Source organism: Enhydra lutris, unplaced genomic scaffold, assembly GCF_002288905.1.
Source record: "Enhydra lutris kenyoni isolate GAN:26980312 unplaced genomic scaffold, ASM228890v2 scaffoldscaffold13, whole genome shotgun sequence".
Lineage (NCBI taxonomy): Eukaryota > Metazoa > Chordata > Mammalia > Carnivora > Mustelidae > Enhydra > Enhydra lutris.
The window spans coordinates 52512181-52535836 of NW_019154097.1; the positions used below are offsets into that span (position 1 = coordinate 52512181).

Below are 23656 nucleotides of genomic sequence, written 5' to 3' on the forward strand. Positions count from 1 at the left end.
CAGAGCCTGCACCACGGGAGCAAGTGTTTCAGCTGGTTTTCCCCGTGGCATCAGAGAGACCCATGTGGCATCTGCCGGGAGCCTCCCCATGGCTGTGTTCCGCAGAGTCCTGGCCGCCGCCTCTTTCTGCCGTCCCTCCTCTGCCAGAGCCCTCATGCCCCTGCGGGGGGTAGAGGTGGGCTTTCTCAGACAAGTTGGCCGCCTGGAGGTCCCCTGGTCTGGGCCCCGCTCCAGGGAGAGGGTTCGGAACTGGTTCCTTGGTCCGGGTCCTGCTGGCTTCGGTCGGCCGGGGGTCACGTTTGATCTACAGGGGCCGTGGTCAGCAGTGGGCACCTTGCGTGCTTCTGAAAGCCTGGGGTTGCTACAACCCAGCAGCCTAGTAAGAGCCTCTTGCTCCCCCAAGCCATGGGACCCCCACAAGGTGGGTGCTGTGTGTGTGTCCTTGGTTGTGAACATGACAAGGTGGGTCCTGTGTGTGTCGTTGGTTGTGAACATGACAAGGTGGGTCCTGTGTGTGTCCTTGGTTTTAACACGACAAGGTCGGTCCCGTGTGTGTCCTTTGTTGTGAACACGACAAGGTGGGTCCTGTGTGTGTTGTTGATTGTGAACATGACAAGGTGGGTCCTGTGTATGTCCTTGTTTGTGAACATGACAAGGTGGGTCCTGTGTGTGTCGTTGGTTGTGAACACGACAAGGTGGGTGCCGTGTGTGTGTCCTTGGTAGTGAACATGACAAGGTGGGTCCCCGTGTGTGTCCTTGGTTGTGAACATGACAAGATGGGTCCTGTGTGTGTCCTTGTTTGTGAACCCGACGAGGTGGGCCCCATGTGTGCCCTGGGGCAGCACAGAACCCTCCCCAGGTTCTGATTACCCAGACCCCTGCTTTCCCTCCTCTGCTGGGTATTTCTGCTTTTCCACCGGGGCGGGTATGTCAGGGTGGGAGTGGGGAGCCTGTATCTGCCACCTTTCCAGGAGCTGACAAACACTTGTCTAGAGAAAAGAATTAGAAATCCAAAACTCAAGTTAAATTGGTAGGTGGTCAAGTAAGTTTACCAAGGGCTCCGTGCATCTCTGTAGACAGGGCTTTGGGGACAAAGAAGGGAGAGTGGCCCTGCAGGAGTTCCTCTGCCTGTCTACCGTGTTCCAGAGCCTTCTGGGTGCTTTTACGAAGTACAGATTCCTGGGTGTCCCTCAGACCTACAGAATCAGGCCAGAACCTCTGGCCCCACTGAGCTCAGTCGCAGTGGAGCAGGAAACTGTGGGATCAGCATGTCCGGCCCATGTGCGGAGGGTGGCGGGTGTGATGGGAGAGTGGGTGTCCTCTGGCCTCCCAGGCCTTGGAGCGCATCTCCACCCACTCCGCCCACAGGCCAGGGGAGGCGCTCTTCCATAGGGTGAACCGCTTTCCACCTAGACTCCCTGTGGCCTGGAAGCTGTGGACCCTGCCACCCTCTTATTTCATTAGAACTCCTTTGCTGGAAAACAGTGCTTCCTGGTGCAGTCTCCCCCTTGTGAATGAAATCCCTGACCGGTGGGGGGAGGGGGGTGCAGAGACCCCACCATCAGGCCCCAGACCCTGCCGGCCCCCAGCCCTTGCTCTCTGCTCCTTAGCCACATCACAGGCAGCCTGGGCCCCAGGGGCTCAGTGCCCTGAAAACTGCCGTGCTGTGCCGGCCAGTGGCATGTGCCATGCTTTTGAAGGTTTCTGGGGGTGAATCTGGCCAGGATTCTGTCGGGCTGTGTGCCACCTGGCATTCCCCACCCAGAGCGGAGGACCACACAGTTCGGCAGCTCTGTCCTTGTGCGCGGTGCACAGACACATGGACCTGATGATGGCAAAGTTGAAGGAGAATCAGATGTCATCAGGGAAGGGGCTGTCCTACAAGCCCTCGGGAAGCCTCGGGTCCTCCTCTGAGCTGCTCCCCGGGTGTGGGGCTGGGGTTCATCTCCAGCAGCGGCATCAGGCTGGCCTGACCCCAGAGCGCCCCACCCCGCCATGGGGAAGCCATGGTCACACACCTGGGGTAGACCCACAAAATGTTTTTGAGTTTTACTTGAAGAAAGTTTAAAGAAGTAACAGTTTACATAATGTGGCTGACACCCATATCTTCCTCCCAGAACTGACATGACATCTTGAAATTAAGAAAAATCTAGAATTTTCTTAAATGAAAGCAGAGCGTTGTCTGTATACAGCCACAGACAGGGCCAGGTTCTGGGGCTGCACGTGTGTCCTGCCGGCTGCGGTACCTGGTCATACGCAGACTCCGCACCGCCCCTCGAGACAGCCGTTTCCTCAGTTTGCTGCATGTCTTTTCTGTTTTGTTTTTTTTTTTAAGATTTTATTTATTTATTTGACAGAAATCACAAGTAGGCAGAGAGGTAGGCAGAGAGAGGGGGAAGCAGGCTTTCCGCGGAGCAGAGAGCCCGATGCGGAGCTCGATCCCAGGATTCTGGGATCATGACCTGAGCCGAAGGCAGAGGCTTTAACCCACTGAGCCACCCAGGCGCCCCTTTTATCTGTTTTTAAGAAGAGCTTTCCGTGGGTGCGTAGGTGACCCCTAACCCGTGAGCAGCACACAATGACGTTTCCCGCACTTCTGAGGGCTGTGACCGGGACGTCCTCCTCCTTCTGTGTTGTTCTCCAGCCTGCTGCTTCCACCCCCTTCCGGGGGCACGCTTGACCCCCCCCCTTTCCCCCTGCAGCATCTTTAGCCTACGATCACAGTCCCCCGGAGGGTACCGTGGCCCATTCTGTGTCCTTGCATGGGTGTCTATGCATGCATGAGGGTTCTCCCAGCGGTGCCACGGGCCGGAGTACGCGGGGTCCCGTCAGGGTCACGTCTGCTGGGCGCTGTGGGCTGCGCTGCCCTTGAGCCATGCTGGCCTGGGTGCGTCCCTTCTGATGGCTGCTGCACCCCACCGCCCCTCAGCCCTGGCCCTTCTGTGCTCACATGGCCGCCCCGGGACCCAGTAAGGGGACCTGGAAGCCAGACCGAGGGTCCGAGTGCAGGGTGGGAACTGCTGCTTGCCCCAGCGGGGTCAGGGAAGCCGGCCCTGGGCCCAGGGAGGGCCATGTGCCAGGGGCTGTGGGAGCCCAGCTGCACTGGAGCCTGGTCGGCGGGGAGCTCTCTTGTGGGCTACAGCCCGGGGACTCTGCCATCGGTCTCCGGCCTCAGCTGGGGGGCCCCTGGGAGCCCCTGGGAATCTAAGAGGAAAGGACCCTGTCTCAGGCTCCGGACTCTTGGAAGGTGGTTCTGAGGCTCCTCCCATCCTCTGGCTCCATCCCAGACGGAGAAGCTTCTGGCCTAGAACTTCATTTTGGGCTGGTTTTTAAATGTTTCTTCTTTTAGGTATGCCCTCATGGTCATACCGCGCTGCCTCAAGTGCTGGGGTCTGTCATCCTTAAGAGGGGCAGGTGGGACAGGGCAGTTGAGGCAGGGGAGGCTGGCTTCCATCTGCCCTACCAGCCCCTGCTGGTTCCACCTGCCTTCCCCCCACCCTTGGCCCCGCTTGTCCCCCACCTCCTTCTGCCCTTCCCACAGCCCCCTGCGGCCTCTGCCTCCCCCCACCTGCTTCCATGCCCTCCTGCTCCCCCCCCCACCCCGCTCCCTCCTGCCTACTCTCCCCATCCCGGCCTGCCCCCGGCCCCCACTCCCCGCCTCCCCTGCTCCCCCGCCCTTCCTCCCCCTGCCCTAGACGCTGGTGCCTGCCAGGGGCTGGGCTGGCCGGCTCTGCAGCGGGCAGGGAGCAGCGGGCGCCCGGGCGACAGCCTCAGACAGCCGCGCACTGCAGCTCTCCAACAGCCCGGCCTCCTGCAGACTCGCTTCCCGCCTCCCGAGGCTGCAGAAGCCGGCTTCCTCTGGGAAGGGCAGGTCTCCGGTAAGGCAGCACCTCACTGCAGCTAGCCTGCCTCGCCTTCTCGGGCTTTGTCTGTTCGTCTGTTCGGGGCGAATGGTTGTGGGAAGGGAGGCTGCAGGGGGGGTGGAGGGAGGGAGGCTGTGCAGAGCAGAGTCGGCAGAGGGCTGTGAAAGAACGCGCCAGGGTGAGCCCTGCCCGTGCCGGTGACGGGAGCCCGACCTGGGCTCCGTCTGGCTTCTGGGTTTGCAGCGGCATCAGTTTAAAAGACCACATCCTGGATGCATAAGACTTTTTCATGGGGGGGTGTATGTGCACATGTGTGCGTGCGTGTTTGCATGTGTGTGTGTCCGTGCACGCATGTGCGTTCTGACCTGGCCCTGGCGGGGGCGGCCTCAGGGGACAAGCAGCCATTCTGTCCTAGACAGACCAGCCGGCTCAGTGCGCCAGGCGACGAGGGCACGTTAAAGAGGTGTGCGGGGAGACTGTGCAGGTGACGCGGGCACTGTAGAGGGGGTGTGGGGGGGAACATGCAGGTGACGAGGGCACTGTAAGGGGGGTATGGGGGGACCATGCAGGGTTCTCGTCTCACCTGGTCACAACACGCACTCATGTACGTGTACATGGGCACTGTCCCCCCTGACGCACACGTGTGCACACACGCTGGTGGGCCAGCAGGGCTCTGGGGACAGGGCAGCGACTCACATGAGCATGGTGACCCAGCAGAAGTTGATGCTGCAGTGGGTTTGGCATTGGGAGGGGAGGGGCTGCGGTGCCGCTGCTAGGGATGGGGTGGGTCATGGGCTCCTGCAGGGCATCTCAGGTCATGGACGGCTGGGCTGCCTGCTTTTCGGAGGAAGCCCCAGAGGTGTCCCGGCCTGGCCGGGATGGGGTCAAAGGGTGGAATCTCACACGCTTCTCCAGCTCTGCTGAGCAGACAGTGCCTGGTGTCACGCGTGGGTCCGTGAGATCTGAATTCAGCGGTGCCCGGAGGCGAGCCTCAGTTAGCCTCTGACCATTTGCCCCGTGTTGCTTCTGTTTCAGGGATAAACGCCCAGGCCCGGAGGCTGCAGCGGCACCGTGCCAAGGGAACCCCAGTCCTGGCTTCAGGGGGCGCCCGGAGCCCCCCCATGCCCCCGCTGCGCCGCACCGTCAGTGAGAGCAGCCTGAGCTCAGCCGCCACCCAGGGCCCCGAGGAGCGCGCCCGGGACACCATGCGCTTCTCCCTCTACGAGTCGCCCCACCTGCTCCTCTTGCAGGGCTACAGCCAGCAGCACGTGAGCACCCCTGCCCGCCGCCCGGCCGTCCCCACCCCACGGAGTGGTCCGAGCCACCAAGTCAGCTCTGGCGTTGAAGAGGCTGTGGAAGCGGGGCTGTCCTAGATTCTGGAGGGAGCAGAGGCTTCCCCTGTGCTTGGTTTCCAAAGCATTCTCTGTCCAGGCCCCAGCAGGAGCCCGCAGGCAGGGGAGCTCACCTAATACCAGGTTCCTTCTCAAAGAATCGTCTGCCATCCTCCAGGCGGTGTCTCAGGCCATACCGTGCCCTGGCTGTGGGGACCCCGACATGGGCCCGCCCCCTTGTCCAGATGGGTGCTCGGCAGGCTTGTGGGGCTCCAGGCCAGGAGTGTGCTGCGGGAAGCCGCCTCCTCAGGCCCCCAGGCCCATGCTTCCCACCATGTCTGTGCGGGGCCCTTGGCTGGAGGGGCGGATTCCCCAGAAGCTCCTGCCGGCTCTTCCTCCCGGCTCCTCTGCTCCCCGCCGGGTTGCTGAGCCCCCTTCAGGCTCCACCGGTGCGCGCTGTGCGGCTCTCCGAGCTCAGCTTAGTCCTACCAAACCCGGCCTGGCGCCTGCAGGCTGTAGACGGGAGGCCGGACGGGGTTGCGGACGAGACTTTCCTGGGGCTCCACTCCAGCCCACAGGCAAGAGCTGGAGGGAAGGAGTCCTTAGGCGGACTCCCCGCGGAGAGGTCGGGGGTGGGGAGTTCCTTGGGCAGGGTCCAGAGGGGAGGGCGCCCTCCGTGCGTGTGTCCTCAGCGCGCTTCTCCATACACGGCACGTCTTACTAGCGCAGTAGACCTTCAGTCGTGGGGTGACTTGTCGCATTCCCGTGAGGCGGAGCTAAGTTGAGGGCCCCCAGTGGTCACCGCACACACTGGGAGGCCAGCGTCAGGGGCCCGTCTTGGTGCAGGCTGGTGCCGCCCGATCCCGCCGGTTCTTCTGGGTGCAGACTCGGTCTTTAGCCTGACATCTGCTTTCTGCACTGCTAAGACCTATTGCTCCAGAAACACAGGCTCAGGAGTTTTCTTACAGGAAGTTTCTTGTTTATGAAACAGTGTCAGTGCATGAGGGTTTGGGGAGACGCTGTCTCTCGAGGAGGCATCTGTCCTCGCCGAGCTGGAGCCGCAGGGGAAGGAGTTTGCCCACAGCGGGTCACAGATCACCGGCGGGGGTGAGGGGTGCTTGGCGGCTCTTGGCCATGCCTGTGAACCAGTGACTGTGCCCAGCGCGGCCCTTGTCGGGCCTCTGTTGTCTCTGAGCTGGAGTCATCCCTAGGTGTCCGGTGTGCCCCCGAGGCCTCCTCTGGTGCCTCCTCCTCCTCTGGTGTGCCCCCTCTCCTGGGGACAGCATGGGTGCCCAGTGTGGGGCAGGCTGGGGCCAGCAGTAACCTAGGAAGGGCTCCAGGGCAGGGCTGGCCCAGGATGGCAGCCCTGGCCATGTGGCTTAGGTGACCAGAGATGGGGACACCTTTTCCTTTCTTCCCAGTGACAGATTTGCCCGAGGTGGTGTCCTGCTCCTGAGGCCTAGTATTTGCATTTCAGGACAGCCTGGTGTACCTGCTGAACCGGGAGCAGCATACGGTGGGCCAGAGGACCCCGTCCAGCAAGCCCAGCGTCAGCCTCTCGGCCCCAGATATCCTGCCCCTGCACTGCACCATCCGCAGGCACCAGCCCCCGGGCCCGGAGCCGGCGGCGAGCAGGCTGGTGCTGGAACCTATCCCCGGGGCGCCCGTCTCTGTCAACTTCGCGGAGGTTGGAGGCCGGGCCGTGGTGCTGCGCCACGGGGACTTGCTTTCCCTTGGCCTATACTACCTGTTGCTGTTCAAGGACCCAGCGCAGGCCCAGCCCCTGCCTGCCCAGGCCCTGGCCCGGCTGCGTGCCATGCCACGGAGTTGCGGGCTGTGCGGAGCCGTGCTCCGGGCCCGGGGCACCTCGGCCTCTGGCTCCGCGCCGGCCACCCTGCCCCGGCTGAGGCCGCTGCACCTGGAGTTCGAGCCAGAGGTGGAGGACACGCTGCTGCAGAGAATCCTGACGCTGGTTGAGCCTGGGGGGGACGACCACAAGCTGGCCCCCGCCTTCCTCCTCTGCCTCTGCATCCAGCACTCGGCCACCCGCCTGGAACCTGGCTCATTCGGGCAGCTGCTGCTCAAGATCGCCAAGGCCATCCGAGAGACAGTCTGGGTCAGTCACGGGCGTGCTGGGTGCGGCCGTGGCAGGTGGGAGGGTGCTTGTGGCTGTGGCAGGAGCTGGGTGGGAACTGGGGCCACCTGTGGGAAGTCTGAGGGCCAGCCTGCCCTGCCTGTGCACACCCAGTGAGCCCAGGGTGTCCTCTGTGGCGCTTTGTCCCTGTGCAGTCAGCTGTGGCATCCTGAGCTCTGGTCCCGTGTCCCTCCCAAGTGCAGCCCAGCCACGGCATGCCCCTGAGCCCCCGAGCCCCAACACCCACTTGGCCTTCGTGCCCTGTGCTTTCTGCCAGGAGCAGGCTGGGCTTCTGCCAGCACTCTGGTGTGGAGCCCTCATCAGCCGGTGGTGGGGGCACAGGACTGGCTGGCTTCTGTACGTGGAAACACTTCCCTCCGTCAGGGTGTCTAGAGCACAGTACCACGCCTGTTTGGGCCCGGCTGGGGGGCCGGCCTGCATGTGGTCCGATGTCAGCCAGCGCCCCTGGGCTCCACCTGCTGCCTGCCAGCGCTCCCTTCCCGGCCCGGAAACGGCTCCGGGCCCCGCCAGGCATCCCCTGGGGGCAAGTGCAGACCTGTCCCTGCAGGGCCCGGGCAAGCGCGCTGCAGGCTGCCTGGGTCCAGCCCTCAGGGTCCCCACCGACTCCTGGCCCCTCCCACCCTCTACTGCCTGGACTCCCCGGGGACCCAAAGCGTGGCTGGTGGTTACACACAGTCCCTCCAAGAGTTGCCCATTCATCCTGGCCTGTAAACTGCGTAGATTGTAGAAACTGAATGGGGTCCTAAGATTAAAACCCACATTTAAAATGTTCAAAGCCTTTTAAAAGCAAAAACCAACATGGGCCGTCACATCCAGAGATTTGTGTAAGTTACCCATGTGCATGGCGGGCATCTGAACCTCCCAGGGTTCCCGCATGGATCGATGTTGGGACTGTTCTGGTGTGGTCGCTTCCCTTGTGTGGTCTGTGCTCGGGCCAGGTCAAGTCCGTGCCATGCGGGAACCCGACCACACCAGGGCCTGCGGTGACTGTCTACACAGAACACCGTCCCATCCTAAGTCAGCTCTGGGGCGGACACTTCCTAGTGAGCCAGACGCTATGATGCCTGTGCCATAGGCCATGTCCCAGCTGGGGAAACTGAGGCTTGTCGAGGTGAACAACCTCATCCAAGGTCTGGAGCTCAGAAGCAGAGGAGTCCAGACCTAGGCCATTCCCTGTGTGCCTCCCCACATGCTTCCCCCTGTTCGTGGGCCTCAGCCCTGGTCTTCTGAGAGCCCCAGACATTTCGTTTGTCCGTCTGTGTCTTGGGCATCAACTGCTCTATCTCCCACCCACTTGAGGCAGATCCTAGAACAAGTAACAGGGTCAGCAGCTAGGGCTCTGCTTAGACAGAAGACAACTTGCTACGAAAGCAGAAACCATTTCCTTTCTCTTCCTTTTTCTTTTTTAAAAAATGTTTTATTTATTTGACAGTGAGAGAGAGAGAGAGATCACAAGCAGGCAGAGAGAAAGGAGGAAGCAGGCTCCCCGCTAAGCAGAGAGCCTGACACAGGGCTCAATCCCAGGACCCTGGGATCATGACCTGAGCCAAAGGCAGAGGCTTTAACCGACTGAGCCACCCAGGTGCCCCGCAGGAACCATTTCTTGATTAAAAAGGACAGAAAATGTTGGTTAAGCCTGCGTCCCTGCTGGGATGTTTAACTGTACTGTGGACACCTGAGCACACGTCCGTCTACTCACTGCCCCAGTGGCGGATGCCAAAGAGCCTGTGTGTGAGGCTCAACGGTAAGCGGCGTCGAGTGTTCATTCCGGGGTGTGTGAAATGTGTGACCACTTAACTTCTCACAGCGCCGGTGAGCCAGGGGGTGTAGGTTCTGTCTGCTGCGGGAAGTGCGCAGGTCACATTCAGGAATGGAACGGAAACTTATCCTTTCCAGCCGCGCTTCCGGTAAACAGCCCGCACGGTGCAGGATGTCTGCCGCAACAGCGCCGTGGTTTTTAGGTGGACGGTGTCCTGTGGATTTAGTGGTGTTCTCATGGAGCGCATCCTGTGGTATCCTGTGTTTTCTCATGTTTGCTCTCTTGTCTTTGTAACTGTAGGAGAAAACCAAAGAACTGGCGGAGAAGCAGGCGCAGCTGTAAGTCTGGCTTCCCCGTGGGCCCCTAGATCCCGGGAGACCTGCACCACCCCATGGGGCCAAGATGGGCGGGGGCAGACCTTTGGGGTCAGCTGTGGGCTTCTGTCGCACTGTCCTTCTGTCTCTGAGTGGCTGTTTCCATGTCTGCGCTCGGCCCCTGGGAAGCGCTGGGTTTGGGGAGTTTCTCCAGGGCGCCCGTTAGACCGAGTCGGCGAGAACCTCTCCAGAGCCTCGTCCTGCCTTCACTTCCCCTAACGACGGTGCTCCAGAGAGCCCGCCTCTTCGGGAGAATGCAGACTCCGGGCGTGGAGCTAGGGCAGTCCGTGTCCATTGAAAGCCCTGTTGTTGCGTCCAGAGTGCTGCTGGGACTTGGCAAACTGGTGTTAATGATGGGGACGGGCACGTGCAGCCACCCAGCCGTGTGCACTCCCGAGGAGGCCCTGCCATGAGGTGCTGGCACACGGGGCGCACGCGGCCCACTCCTAAGTCCTCGTCCATAAGCGCAGAGGCTAGAACAAGCCACGTGCCCCGGGGGCAGCGTGCCGTGGGGTTGTGCCGTGGACGCTTGGGAGACAGTGAGCGTGAACACCCCATGCGCTTCGCCTGCATTGGAATCCCGCCCTGGCACGCAGCGGAGCCCCACGATGTCACTGCAAGTGCGCTTGGCGTCCCTCTGGGCCGTGCGGGTGCGGCAGCTGCCAAGGGGCCGTGGTCCCAGGGGTGATTCCCGCCCCTCGCAGCTGGGTCCGTGGTCTGCTCCACTCTTGTGTCTGCCGCTGGTCCACAGCGACTGTGCTGTAGCCATAGTGCTTCGGTGTCGTCCCGGTCCTGCGACGGGCAAGGACTCGGCTCCGCCCCTGTTGCAGGCAGGGACTGGAGCCTGGGGCCGCAGACCCCCCCACCCCTCCCCCATGCGCCAATGGCTGGAGGTGGAGTGCGGTTCCTGCCGCTCGCACACGCGGGCTTCTTGGCCCGTGCTGACAATAGGGGACGTGTTCAGGGCCCAGTGCAGTACCCCCAAGGCCGAGTCTGCTCTGGGAGGCCCAGGCTCTGCCGCCCAGCTCACCCTGCGGCGCTCAGTGTAGACCAGGCCCCTCAGAGGGCAGTGGAGACAACAGCGCCGACCACTGTGCTCTAGGTTTTCTGTGTGAGGGGCTGGCCTTGGGGACCCAGGGGCAGGTGTGGCCACCTCACCCTTGCCCCCCAGCCTGAGGGACAGGCTGGCTTCCAGGTGGTGTTGGGGCCTGGAGGGGATGGAGCCGAGGATTTAGGGGCTCACCCAGCCCTCACCCTAACTAGCTCCTCCTCCTCCCGAGTGCCCACTCATCGGGGAAACTGAGGCATCCCCCCAGCAGCTCCTGCCCGGTCTGCGTCCAGAACGCCTGTTGTTAGGGCCAAAAAACAGCCCCGAGTCCATCCCCAGGGAATGTTGCCTTTCTCCTTTTTAAACAGTTTTTGATTCACTGCCAAAATGTAGAAAAGCACAGAAGACAGCAGTCACCCAAGAACCTACACCCAAGCTTCACGTCATGAACATTGTGCCCCGCGGGCTTCAGGCTCTTGTGCTGTGCTTCTTGTCACACTGCGGGCGACTGGGGACCTTCACCGCGTGCTTTTTTTGCCCCTGTGGTCCTCGGCCTTCTCCCCGGGCGCCCGTGAGCGCGGGCGCGGCGCTAGCTGCTCTTTGCATCCGGATTTGTGGCTGAGTCCCTGGGATTCAGCTCTTCGTGGCTACGGATTTGTGCAGGATGGTGACTGACAGTTTGTGGACATTTTAATTAGCATTTTTTCACCTGAATTCACACGTCAAAGTGATCTAGGATTTTTCACCCATTGTCCTGGTCTGACTTTAATAGCAAGGGTCCCAGAAAGCGAATGGGGCCACTGTTTCCAGTTCCCTGCATCAGGTCGTGTGTGGTGAGACCGTGGGGGCTGGCGAGGTAGCCTGTGGGAGCATCTGGGCGCCCCGGCCCGGCCTGCTTCGTCAGTGATTATCGGTGTGTCTGGTTCTGTCCCTCTGCTTGTATTGATTTTGGGGACTTCTGCTTTTGTCCTCCAAGTTACTAGGATAAAATTGTTCCTTGTATTCTTTTGGTACTATTTTCATCTCTCTTGTATTTAGTTCCCTTCTTCTTTCTCTGCCTGCCTCTCTTTCTACTTGTGATCTCTGTCAAATAAATAAAATCTTAATAAAATTTTTTTAAAAATTTTTAAGATTTTATTTATTTGACAGATTGAGAGAGAGAGAGAGTGCACAAGCATGGGGAGCAGCAGAGGGAGAGGGAGAAGCAGACTCCCTGCTGAGCAGGGATACCGATGCAGGACTTGATCCCAGGACGCTGGGATCACAACCTGAGCCGAAGGCAGACGCTTATCCAGCTGAGTCACCCAGGCGCCCCCAAAACCACCCCTTTAAGTTCTGAAGTGCGTATTAGCAGTTTCCAGTCTCTCCCTCCCTCCAGCCCCTGGCAGCCACCATTCCGCGTGGGTTGGACCTCCTCAGATATCTCAGCAGAATCTTGTGGTATTTTTCCTTCTGTGATCGGCTCAGTCCACTTCGCGGAACGTCTTCAGGGCTCATCTGTGTCCTAGCACACTGCAGGGTTTCCTTGATTTTTTAAAGGCTGAAATACATTTCATCAGACCACGTACCAGATTTAGTTTTTACCCTGTCCTCCGTCCGTGGACACTGAGTGTGACCCGCGTGTCCCGTATCGGCAGCCGTGCAGCGCTGACCCGGGCACCGCTCGGCGATCCCGATCGGTTCCTTCGGGTGAATACGCAGACGTGGACTTGTCGGGTCAGACGGCGGCGCCATTGTCCATGTTCTGAGGGTGTCCGTCCTGTTTCCCACAGCGGCCGCTCCCTTTTGCACCCACCCCCCAGCAGTGCACAAGGGTCTCCGGTCTCTCCACACTCTCTCCGACACTTGTCATCTCTTGCCCTTTCGACGACGGCCACTCCAACAGGTATGAGGCGAGTGCGCGTCGTGGTTTTGGTTTGTGTTCACCTGGCGGTTGGCGAGGCTGAGCACCTCCCTGCGTGCCCGTTGGCCGTCTGGAGGTCTTCTCTGGAGAAGTCTCTCTTCAGGTCTTCAACCCATTTTTTATCCAGGTTGTTAGTGTTTTTTGCTTTCGAATGATTGACGTTCCTCCCGGGTCTGGAAACTAGCCCCGCTCAGATGCAGGGTTTGCAAGTGTTTCTCGCGTGCCGTGGGTGGCTTTTTCACTCTGCTGTGGCTTCCTCCACTGTGCAGGAGCTTGGCAGCATGAGGTCATCCCACTTGTCTGCTTTTGGGGTCCCATCCGTGAAACTGTTGCTTCTGCTCCGTGCTCACTTGAAGGGAGGGCCCAGACTCCCCGAGTTCGTGCACTGCTGCGTGTGGCCTGCGGGGGCAGGTGTGCTGCGATTCGACTCCGAAACGCCACTTGGCCACACCTGGTGGTTGGCTTGTCAGGAGAGGCCCTTCTGTCCCTTTGAGTTCTGGGTGAAATTGAGAAGGGCCGCGGATGTGGGAAACACAATGGAATTCGGCTCCAAAGAGCCCGATTGATCCTTTCTTACTGACCCGCAGCACTCGGGGCTCTGGAAGACGAGCGGGGGGCGGCAGCCGCAGACCTACCTAGCAGTGAGAGCAAGGACACCCGGCCCAAAGCCACTGCCTTCCCTCGCGGGGAGCAGGGCAGAGAGAGCGGTCACACCGCAGTGACACGAGCGAAGCTACGTCAGAGCAATGAAACTGCAGGCACGAGAGGAACATGTACATGGGAGCCTGAGGTCCCCGCCCGGGCCCACAGGGGCTGCCTCACAAGCCGACCACCGTGACCCTGGCTGTGACCATCATGAACGACAGGAAGTCCCTGAGCTGCGGTGATGCCCACCAGGCAGGACAAAGGGCCCTGTGCTCTGGCCAGGCCCGGGGACAGCACTGTCCTCGCAGATGCCGCCGCCTGGCCTGCCGCTGTTGGTCGGCCTGCGGAGTCGCTGTTCTGGCGCGGGGTCCTTGCACCGTCGGGCACCCAGGGCGCTGTCCCTCGCAGACAGACCTGAGTCACATCTGGGTGGTTTGCTGCTCAACGGATCTGTGCTCACCTGTCAGGAGAGTCCCTGGGTACAGTCATGCTGGCCCCGGAGACCGTGTCCTGGCCCTGCAGCCACCAGGCTCGGGCATCCTCAGAGGCCACCACAGCGCAGCCTGCTGACCTGCCTCCGCTGAGTGGGTGCGACAGGACAGGACATCAGGCCCAGAGAGACTGGCCCTTACGCCTGCAGTCAAGGAAACCCCAGAGCTCGGCATGGCCTCGCTGCCTCCTCCCCCGGACTTCTGGAGAGTGGCTCAGGACAGTGCTGGGGGCTTCCTGCCACAGGCACAAGGTCCTGGATCCCAGGGGCTGGTGCACAGGAGACCAGAGGCGAGGAGAGGGGCCTGGGGTGGGTCTGGGCTGGGCCAGACCCCGCTGGACCCAGGAGACAGGTGGCCCTGATGTTGCCATCATCCCCCAGAAAGGGAGCATGGAGTCTCAAGGTGCCGGCTCAGGAGGAAGGAGTGCCCCCAGGGCTACCTCCAGCCCGAGCTAGCTGTGGCCCAGGCTTGTAATGGGCATCAGAGGGGTGGGAAGATTCCAGCCCTGTGCCCGGTGCCTGGAAGCTTTCTGATTTAACGAGCTGCAGCGACACGTGCGGCCCTACCAGGGGAGTCCGTGTGAAGAGCTTGTGTAGGCAGCACCAGGCCCGAATTGGGCAGCTTCTGGTTTCCTGACTGTTAACCCTAAGTCTCCCAGTGACGCGCTCTCAGGGCCTTGTCTGACCCACGGAGTCTCCATACCATCTTCCGACTACGACCAGGAGTTTTTAGCTAATCCTGCTCGCGCGCCTCCCACAGCAGTTCGTTTGCTGTTGGTTTAGCGTCAGCGACAGCCTGACACTCGGGCTGCTGCTCCCGCCCGCCGGCCGCCCCCTCCCGTACACACCCACGCGCTCCTCCACGCTCCCTCCTTGTCTCAGTCCCAGAAGAGAAGATGCGAGAAGAGTTTACAAGCATCCTTTCCCAAGGGCTGTGGCCCCTGGTGGCCCTTCCTGCACCGTCTGGAGAGCGTGCGTCTCCAGCCCACGTGTCCCGCGGCTTGTCTGTGTACCCCCTGTCCCAGCTGGGCCGCGGTGGGTTTGCTGGGGTCCCACTGGTGTCCTGTTGGAACGAACGTCCTTGTGTGCACAGTGCTGATCTGGCCTCCCTTCCTGGAGGCCCGTCCGGGACTAACTCTGGGTCTTCTGTCTTGGCAGCCAGGAGCCCCTGTCCCTGGCCAGCTTCCCCATGGCGGGCCTGGTCCCGGACCTGCAGCACATTCTCTTCTGGATGTCCAACTCGGTGGAGCTGCTCTACTTCATCCAGCAGAAGTGCCCGCTCTACATGCAGAGTCTGGAGGAGGAGTTGGACGTCACAGGTGCGGGCTGCCGCTCCGGGGCGAGTGTGGGGACAGGGGGGCCCCCAGGGGGGGGCAGTGGCCCGGCCCCTCTTCATCCCAGGCTGGAGTCGGCTGCTCAAACCAAGGGAGGTGGCACTGTGTCCAGGTCCCTCTGAGAGGGGGTGACCCTGGCGGTCAGGCAGACCCAGCCTCGTGTCCCCTGTTGTGTCATGCACTCAGTGTCTTCCGCTGCGTGTCGCCGGGGGAGGCTGGTAGAAAGCATGCGGTGCCTCGGCCCCGGGCTCTCCCTTACTGGGGGCTCTGGGGTTTCTGAGAGGAGACACGGTGCCCCAGGGGCTGGGTGGCTTCGGGACTCTGTGGCAGGGAATGTGCCCGCAGAACCTGAGATGGCAGCACTGGGAGAGACTGCCTGGGGCAGCCAGAGGTGGGGGCTTCCAGAAGAGCGTGGCTTCAGCTGGCCCTGAGGCTGGCTGTGACTTCAGTTGCCACGTGTCTGCCTCGTGGCCCCAGGAACGAGTGGGGAAGGAGGGTGGGGTGGCTCCAGGGGCCGGGGCCACAGCCTTCCGTGGGTGAACCGGGTTTTGATCCAGCTCCTTCACTCCTGTAACAAAACCAGAGCCGCTCACCCACCTCTGTCCCTGTGGTGGGGGGGTCCTGGGCAGGCGTGGTCAGCGGCCCTGCCCCTGAAGGCTGCTCCCCCACCCCCCGCTCCCCCCGGAGCTGGGAGGGAAGCCAGGCAGGCAGGCTGGGCCTGGCCAAGGCTCCCCTGTGGGCTCAGTCTGCCGGACGCAGCTAGGCGTCTGTGTGCTTAGCTGTGTCTCCCGGGGGGTGGCCGTGGGCTCCGTGTGGGAGAACCCCGAGCACATAGCCTGGGGCCCTGGACCCGGCCCTGGACCTTGTCCAGGTGGTGTGGGACCCTGCTGAGCCCCCAGGAGGGGCTAGATTACCAGAGCTGAGGGGCTCCTGGTGACTGACGGTGAGGAGCGGTGGTCTGCACAGGGCAGGCTGTCCTACTGTGTGCTGGCTCAGCCGCCTGGGAGCTCTGCAGATGGGTGGGCCGGAGGGCCAGCTGGGCCAGTGCTGGGCCACGTGGAGCCAGTGGAGGAGGCCTGGTGGGGACGTGTCGGGGTGATGGGACACAGAGCCAGCCGCTGTGTCTGGGTCCCTTCTCGTCAGTCATGGCTTCTTTGTGTTTTCTTATCCTCCACCTCAAAGTGAAAGGGACATTGGGAACTTCCTTGGGCTTCTGGGGCCTGGGAATTAGGGCTTCTGGGGAGATGTAGAGGGATATACTGGAACCTTCTGTGTCCCAGTGGGCATTTAGGCCTGTTGACCTATTGCCCCCATCCCTGTTATCCTTGGGTGTACGTTGTGCAAGGCGTCCAGTGAGACCTCGCGGGACAGGCTGCTATGTGCTCTGTCCCAAGGCCTGGGCCTGAAGTAGCCCGTTACCTGGTTTTTTCCCCCAAATATGACATAAACAGTCTTCCCTGTGCGTCTCCAAAGCCAGGGCACTGGGCTGTCCCGAGCTTGGTGCTTCCAGAACCTCGGGCCTCCCTCTTCTGAAGCCTGTCTCCTTGCGGCCTCCAGCGGTTCCAAGCGGAGGGGCCCCTCTTCTGGACGTGGCGCTGGCCGGGGAGCACTGGGCCTCTGGCTGGTCTCCAAGCGCCTGTGGCCCTTCTGAGGTTGGGGGTGTTGACAGCAAGTCCCCCCATCCTGGCCGCAGCAGAGTGAGCGGGGAGAACTGCTGCTGCCGTGGCTTCTGGGCACAGTGTTGGTGGGTGAGTCCCGCGGCCCCATCTCGTCTGCCCTGGTTTCACACGCTCTGCGGAGAGGCTGTGGTCTTTGGGTCCCGTCGGGCCTGCTGCCCGAGCACAGGGACCCCGCATCTGGCTGCGTTAAACGGGCTACTTGGAGCTGGTGGGGGCTCCACTTCCGTAGCTGCTGCCTCTGCTCTCGGAGGGAGTTATTTTTGGTCTGGCCCTGGAGGTCGTTTAGGCTGGCTGATGCTGGGAGAGAGAGCTGCTGCGTGGCCGGGGCCCCGCCTCTGTCCACCCTGGGGAGTGTGTGGGCCGGGGAAGCTGTGGCAGGACCCGGGCATCCCACAAACAGTGTCCTGTGTGGGGCAGGCGCTGGAGAGCTTGGAGGAAACATCACATCAGCAGAGGCCAGAGGCCAGAGGCCAGGTTAGAGTCGCCTCTCGGCCTCCTGACCTTCAGCAGGAAATTTCTGTGGGAAGAATTCTGAAAACAGATGTCACGTCCTGAATACTGGAAAATCGCCTTTGCGTTCCGCAAACAATCTCGGTTGTTCCAAGCTCTTACCCAGGACGCCTCCCTCCCACGGGCAGCCGGGAGGTGGGCCCAGCAGGGGTGGGGGCATTTTATCCACGGAGAGCTCTCTGGGTGCCTTCGTGGCTTTGCCTTAGCCATTATGGATCTGGGGGCCTCAAGTACAGGCCCCTGACCCCCAAAGGGCTTCTGTGAGTGTCAGCTTGGTCGGAAACTGAGCACAGGGACCCTGTATCTGGGAGCAACCCAGCAGAGCCTGCACCACGGGAGCAAGTGTTTCAGCTGGTTTTCCCCGTGGCATCAGAGAGACCCATGTGGCATCTGCCGGGAGCCTCCCCATGGCTGTGTTCCGCAGAGTCCTGGCCGCCGCCTCTTTCTGCCGTCCCTCCTCTGCCAGAGCCCTCATGCCCCTGCGGGGGGTAGAGGTGGGCTTTCTCAGACAAGTTGGCCGCCTGGAGGTCCCCTGGTCTGGGCCCCGCTCCAGGGAGAGGGTTCGGAACTGGTTCCTTGGTCCGGGTCCTGCTGGCTTCGGTCGGCCGGGGGTCACGTTTGATCTACAGGGGCCGTGGTCAGCAGTGGGCACCTTGCGTGCTTCTGAAAGCCTGGGGTTGCTACAACCCAGCAGCCTAGTAAGAGCCTCTTGCTCCCCCAAGCCATGGGACCCCCAACGTTGCCTGATTTACTTCTCCTCTGAAAGCCAGTGGGGCTGCCGGGAGCAGCCAGACCCCATCAGGGTCGGTCCCAAATGCGACCCCATAGCCGGGCTCAGGGGAGGACCCTGGGCAGGTGGGGCAGGCCTCTGGCGGGTTCCAGGGGAGTGAGCCCTTCGGGGGTGGTCTGTGGGCCCAGGGGCAGGAGAGACCCGAGCCCTGCAAAGAGAAGTGCCTTGAACAGTGGTGCATCCAGATGTTGCGGGGGGAGGGGCTCTGTTTCCATTCTGTGTTCCTGGAGCCCGTCAGACCCAGTGCCTCCCTCCCAGCACTGGGAGGAGAGCCCGAGACCGTGGAACCTGCGCTGCGTGGGAATGAAAAGGCCGTAGCAAGATGAGCAGCGCCCGTCTCTGTGGGACACACGCGTCCCGGCTGCCTGCCCGCGGCTCCGCAGCGAAGCGAGTTGCCGAGCGGGCGGGAGACCGGGCCGTGGGCACTCCGGCTGAGTGCTGCTGGGGCGCTGCGTGACTCCCGTGTCGGTGGGGGGGCCCTTCAGGACATTCCCCGTCCCCCCTCCCACCCCCGGGGTTCTTGCCTTTGCAGAAACCCCTCCCAGAAGGAAGGAATCAGCGGGCATCCACGGGCACCCCGTCACCCTGCTGGGCAGCCTCCCTGCCAGCCGCCCAGGCTCAGCTCCAGCCTGATGGGGGAGGTGGACACCCCTGGGCCTGTGGTTCTGGGGGACCTGCATGGAACCAAGGCTGCCTCCCTCCGTGGGGCTGTAGAGATTCCGGGGATCTCTCCCGGGTGCTGGGGGGAGAACAGGGCACGTAGGCCATTAGGTTTCTGTCTTCTCGGAAACATCACAGTTCTGGGGAGTGACGGTCTCCTTCGGAGCTCTGGCCAGTGTGCCTTTGACCTGTGTGTGGAGTGAGAAGTGGCTGCAGGGGACCTGGGTCAGAATCTGCTCTTGCCGGGGCTGCTGGTTCCAGCAGAAAACGTGTCCGGAGTCTGCTCACTAACGAGCTGCGGATGCACCTCTCATGGCTTTGGCATCGCTGGGCCTGGGAGTACAGGGCCCTGGGAAGGCGCGACAGCCGGGCTGGGGGGGGGGCAGCCGGCCGGGCTGGGTGGCTTTGGCTCTTGCGGCCCCAAACCCCAGATGGGGACATGGCCTGCGCACTCCAGGGGTGACTGTGTGCTGCTGTCTCCCCGTAGGCTCCAGGGAGTCGCTATTCTCCTGCGCGCTGACGGCCAGCGAGGAGGCCATGGCGGTGCTGGAGGAGGTCATTCTGCATGCCTTCCAGCAGTGCGTGTACTACGTCTCCAAGGTGCGGCGCGTGGCTGGCTCGCTCCCACGCGGCGGGGGGTTCTCCTCCTGCCCCCCCACCCAGGCTGGGGGCGGGGCGCCGGGAAGGAGATGGGTGCTCGCCCCACCACTGCTCGAGGATTTGGGGCTCTAATGGCTGCCTCTGTGCCCTCGATGGCTGGCTCCCAGCTCCTCAACCTCCTGTGCGCATCGCCCTTGTCCTGGGAGGCCGCCAGCCGTGCAGGGCCCGCGGTGCTGGAGGCTCTGGGCAGTGATTTGGAAGGTGGAGCGTGGCCTCCGTGGGCACTGGTGGCCATTGCGGTGAGCAGAGAGGGCGATGGAGCCTCCGGGTCGGAGAGGGTCAGGCAGGTGGAGGGAGGAGGGGCCCCTGTGGCAGGCGGTCCTGACTGGGGGAGCCCAGGGGACTTGCCGAGAGTGAGTGTGAACTCGGATGGATTTGCTGGGGCGTGTGGAGCCTGGCCCCCGCTGCTCTCCAGCAGGAAGCAAGAAGGGTTGGCTGGGGACAGTGCGCTGGGGACAGTGCTCGGAGAAGCGATGGGGTTAAGGTGGTTGAGTCAGGCAGCCCTGTGCTCAGTTGCTCCCAGCTGCGCGGAGCCCCGTGTTGAGGAGGACACAGCCTCAGTGTCTCGGCCAAATGGGGAGAAGCCCCCAGTCCACATGCCCAGGGGTCCGAGTGGGGATGCGCGTGGCCCTTGACCTATTGTCCCAGGATCACCTTGAGGGGTGGTGGCAGCAAGGACTCCCCAGGGAGGTGTGCATTCACCTTGTTTCTGGGGAGCGGCCAATGCTGCCCTGTCACCCCCGAGACGAGTGTGGGTGCCTGCCGTCCCCCTGGCCTTCCGCCAGGACTGCTGCCTTGGCGCCCAGGCTGCCGTGCCCGGCTCGGCTTCGCGGGAGGGGTGCGCCGGTACCGAGAGACCAGCTGGCTGCCTGCTGGCCACTCTTCTGTCTGCTAAAACAGGATGGGCACAGCCCCCTCCCCCCCCAGACCTGTGGGGCATTTCTGGCAGCCCTTTGGCCAGGGCTGTCTGCCCCTCCGGGTGTCCTCTGCACCTTTACCCGGGGCTGGCCCTAGGCGGCTGGGGCGTGTCCGGCAGGACGCGTACTCAGGCCAGGCAAGGCCTCGTGTGCAGCTGGTGTTTCCCTGTCGCCCCCAGTCCCTGTACGTCTGCCTCCCGGCCCTGCTGGAGTGCCCCCCTTTCCAGACGGAGCGCAGGGAGAGCTGGTGCTCCGCCCCCCATCTGCCTGAGGAGCTGCGCCATGTCGTGTCCGTGTACCAGGCCACCATGGACCTCCTGCGGCAGTTCCGGGTGCACCCCGAGATCGCCTCGCAGGTGCTGGCCTACCTCTTTTTCTTCTCCAGCACTCTGCTCTTCAACCAGCTCCTGGACAAGGGTGAGGGCCGGGGGCGCTGGGGACCCCTACCCCTGCTGCGGGAGAAGCCAAGTGGGTGTTGGCGGGCACTGGGGCTGCTGAGGCGTCTCACTGCCTGGGGGTCTAGGTGGCAGGCCGAGGCCCAGGAGAGCAGCTTCTGTGGCAGAGCCGGTACCTCCAGGAGCAGTACTGTCCCGCAGGGTCTGCAGAGCCGCCCCAGGGTAGGGGTGGGGCCTGCACAGGCCTTTTCTGGTTCCTTTTATCTCCACACAGCCCCAGCGGGGAGCGAGGAGGGACAGGCTCAGAGAAGGGGCGTGGCCTCTGCACCCCTGGCTCTCCTCCCTGCCAGGGTCTTGGGGTGCCAGTTCCTTCCAGCCAGGGGGCCCCATTGGGACACAGGGACGTGACCATGCCGTGCAGCAGACCCATGGCACATCACCAGCGTGACCTTCCAGGGCTGGTCGGGGTCCATGGGCAGGATCTGGGTGGGAGCAGGGGTCCTCGGCTGTAGGTGCGATAGTCTTTGCATTTGGGATTCTGTGGGTGTTCCAGCCCTCCCTCCCAGAGGGGTGTCCAGAAGCAGGCTAGGGGCCTTGGAAACCCGTGTTCGGTTATCAGGCCTGTTCTCAGAGGCTTTGCATCAGGGAGGACAGGCGTCGGGGAGGTGGGATGCCCGCCATCTGGGAGGGGCTGCTGGGCATCAGGTGTGACCTTGTGTCCCTGCTCCAGGCCCCTCTCTGAGCTGCTTCCACTGGCCCCGCGGCGTCCAGGCCTGCGCCCGCCTGCAGCAGCTCCTGGAGTGGATGCGGAGTGCTGGCCACGGGGAGGCCGGGGAGCGCTTCTTCCGGAAGCTTTCCTGCACACTTAACTTGCTGGCCACGCCCCGGGCGCAGCTCATCCAGGTAGGGGGGCGCCGGACAGATCGGGCGAGGGTCTCTGGCTTCTGGGGCCCCGAGAGCTTGCAGAAGGCTTCTGTCCCACAGCTGTGCCCACCTGCAGGCAGGAGGCCCTGCACCGTCTGACCCCACACGGCTGGGGGCTCTGCACGTGTGATGAAGGTCAGGGGCTCAGAGATGGGGGCCTCCTTCGCTTGTCCACTGGGCCCCGTCTAAGCACGTGATGCTTAGAAGCGGAAGAGGGAGGCGGAAGCCTGGGTCCGAGAGAGGACGGGAGGAGGGACTCGATGGCCCAGCTGGCTCTGCAGAGGGACTGTGGGCCGTGGCGGCCTCCAGAAGCTGGGCATGGGCCTCAGCCAGATTCGGATGGCCCATGTGTGCGAGGAGGATGCAGCCGTGCTGGCTCCTTGGCTTCGGCCCCATGTCTGGGGACGTCTGGCCCCCAGAACTGTGTGTGGTCACTTGTCGGAGGCACGACAGGAAGCTAGGAACCCCCCTCCCAACCCCCCGGTAGCTACCGGACAGTGGTCACGGATGACCCATGAAAGCGAACCAGTGGTGTCCCTTTCCCGCCTGGCAGTAGTGCCCCAGGGACCTTGGGGAGGGGTCCGTATGGCTGGCGCCGCTGGGAGCGTCAGGACCATGGGCACCTTGGGCATAGCCAGCAGGACACCCCTATGGGGACCACAGACCCACCTGTCTGATGTCAAGTCTGAGCCTCCGTCTCAGCCTGGGGGTCACCACGCAGACGGGCTCACGTGCTTTTGGGTCACCGGTGCTTTAAGTAACGGTGGTAGCTGCTGGCTGACTGCGCACCCGCGGGGTGTGACCAGCTGCCCGCACAGCGACCTCAGCCTCATGCTGGCCACGCCAGGGCCCCATGGCCACGGATCGCTCAGCGGGTACAGACAACTTCCCACGTGCTGGGGCCTAGATCCTGCTCAGGTGTCAAAATGTTAAGTTACTGGATTGTTTTATTCTTAAAGTGACCCATGGGTTCACCAGAGAAAATTCAGAAACAGGACATGTGGGTGCAGATCACGGATGGGACCGGGGCATTTGGTCGGCTTCTCGGTGGCACGAGCCCCCACGGAGAAAGAACGCAGAGGAGATGCGACACGTCAAGCTAGGAGGCGGGTGACCGTCTGAGCTGCGGAAAAGGCCCGAGAACGCGTGGAGAACCGGCCCGAGAAGGAAGATCCTGGCCCGGGAGCAGCCAAACCCAGCAGTGTGAAGAGAGAGCAGAGGAGCAACAGGCCTTGAGCAGCTCTTTGAAGAGCGGAACGGAAGTGGGAAGTCACCAACCGCCAGTGTGGAAACAGAGAAGGGGACATCTTCAGCACAGACGTTGACGAATAGTAATGACTGCGTCTTTGTCAAACTGCGGAAAACATTTAAAACTGCTCACAGGAATGGGCGCGTGGCTGCCTGTTGGGAGTTGTCGTGGCTGCCCTGCCACAGGGGCTGCGGCCCAGACGTCACAAATGCGCGCATGGAGGTCACGGACCACCAGCGCCCCACTCGGTGCCCAGCCACCCTCGTTAATGCGAGACGCACAGGAAGAGGACTAAGCAGTGGCGCCGGGTCCTACTGTCCCTTTCCGCATGGCCAGGCGCCCGGGCTGAGTTCTAGAGCGCAGACGGCAAGGAGGCTTCCTGGGGGCCAGGGAGCTTCTGGGTGCTGCCGGCTCGGCGGGGGCCTGTGCCCTCCCCATGGCAGGAGGCTGGCCTGGTCGTGCTGGATGGTTGGTGACAGCCTGGGGGGTGCCAACCTGCGTCCCGCCATGAGCCGGCCGGGCAGACTCAGGGAGTCTCCCTCCCTCTCTGGGAATGGGAGGGAGCGGGTTCCGACACGAGAGACGGATGTGGGGAGAGGGGGTGGGGGACATGGATCTGGTTGGCAGACTTCTCTGTGAAGGGCGGCGTGGTCGATAGTTCAGCCTTCGTGGGCCATGGAGAATTTGGCCATCCCACGTTCTTTGTTGTTGTTTTAATGCTTTTATAAAAATCTGAAAACCATTTTTAGCTTGAGGGCCCTATAAATATAGGCCTCAGGCCACAGTTCACCATTCCCTGAAACAGACTTCAGGGAGAAGAAACTTTAAAAAAAAAAAAAAAATTCTTCATAAAGAGAAGACTTAGTGTCTGTAAAATAACAACAGGACTTTATAAAAGAACCAAAAGGGGGGCACCTGAGTGGCTCAGTGGGTTAGAGCCTCTGCCTTCGGCTCAGGTCATGATCCCAGG

At 62.3% G+C, this 23656-nt stretch overlaps 1 protein-coding gene across 1 annotated transcript in view; it reads left to right on the forward strand.

The window, feature by feature from the left end:
- The window catches only part of LOC111146193 (Rap associating with DIL domain), a 79576-nt gene that overhangs the window by 50964 nt on the left and 4956 nt on the right, over positions 1 to 23656 (forward strand). Inside the window, exons 6-8 of the mRNA XM_022501633.1 lie at positions 19029 to 19141; positions 20298 to 20535; positions 21244 to 21416. Of these exons, the coding sequence (XP_022357341.1) occupies positions 19029 to 19141; positions 20298 to 20535; positions 21244 to 21416 (524 nt within the window). The remainder of the gene's footprint in view (positions 1 to 19028; positions 19142 to 20297; positions 20536 to 21243; positions 21417 to 23656) is intronic.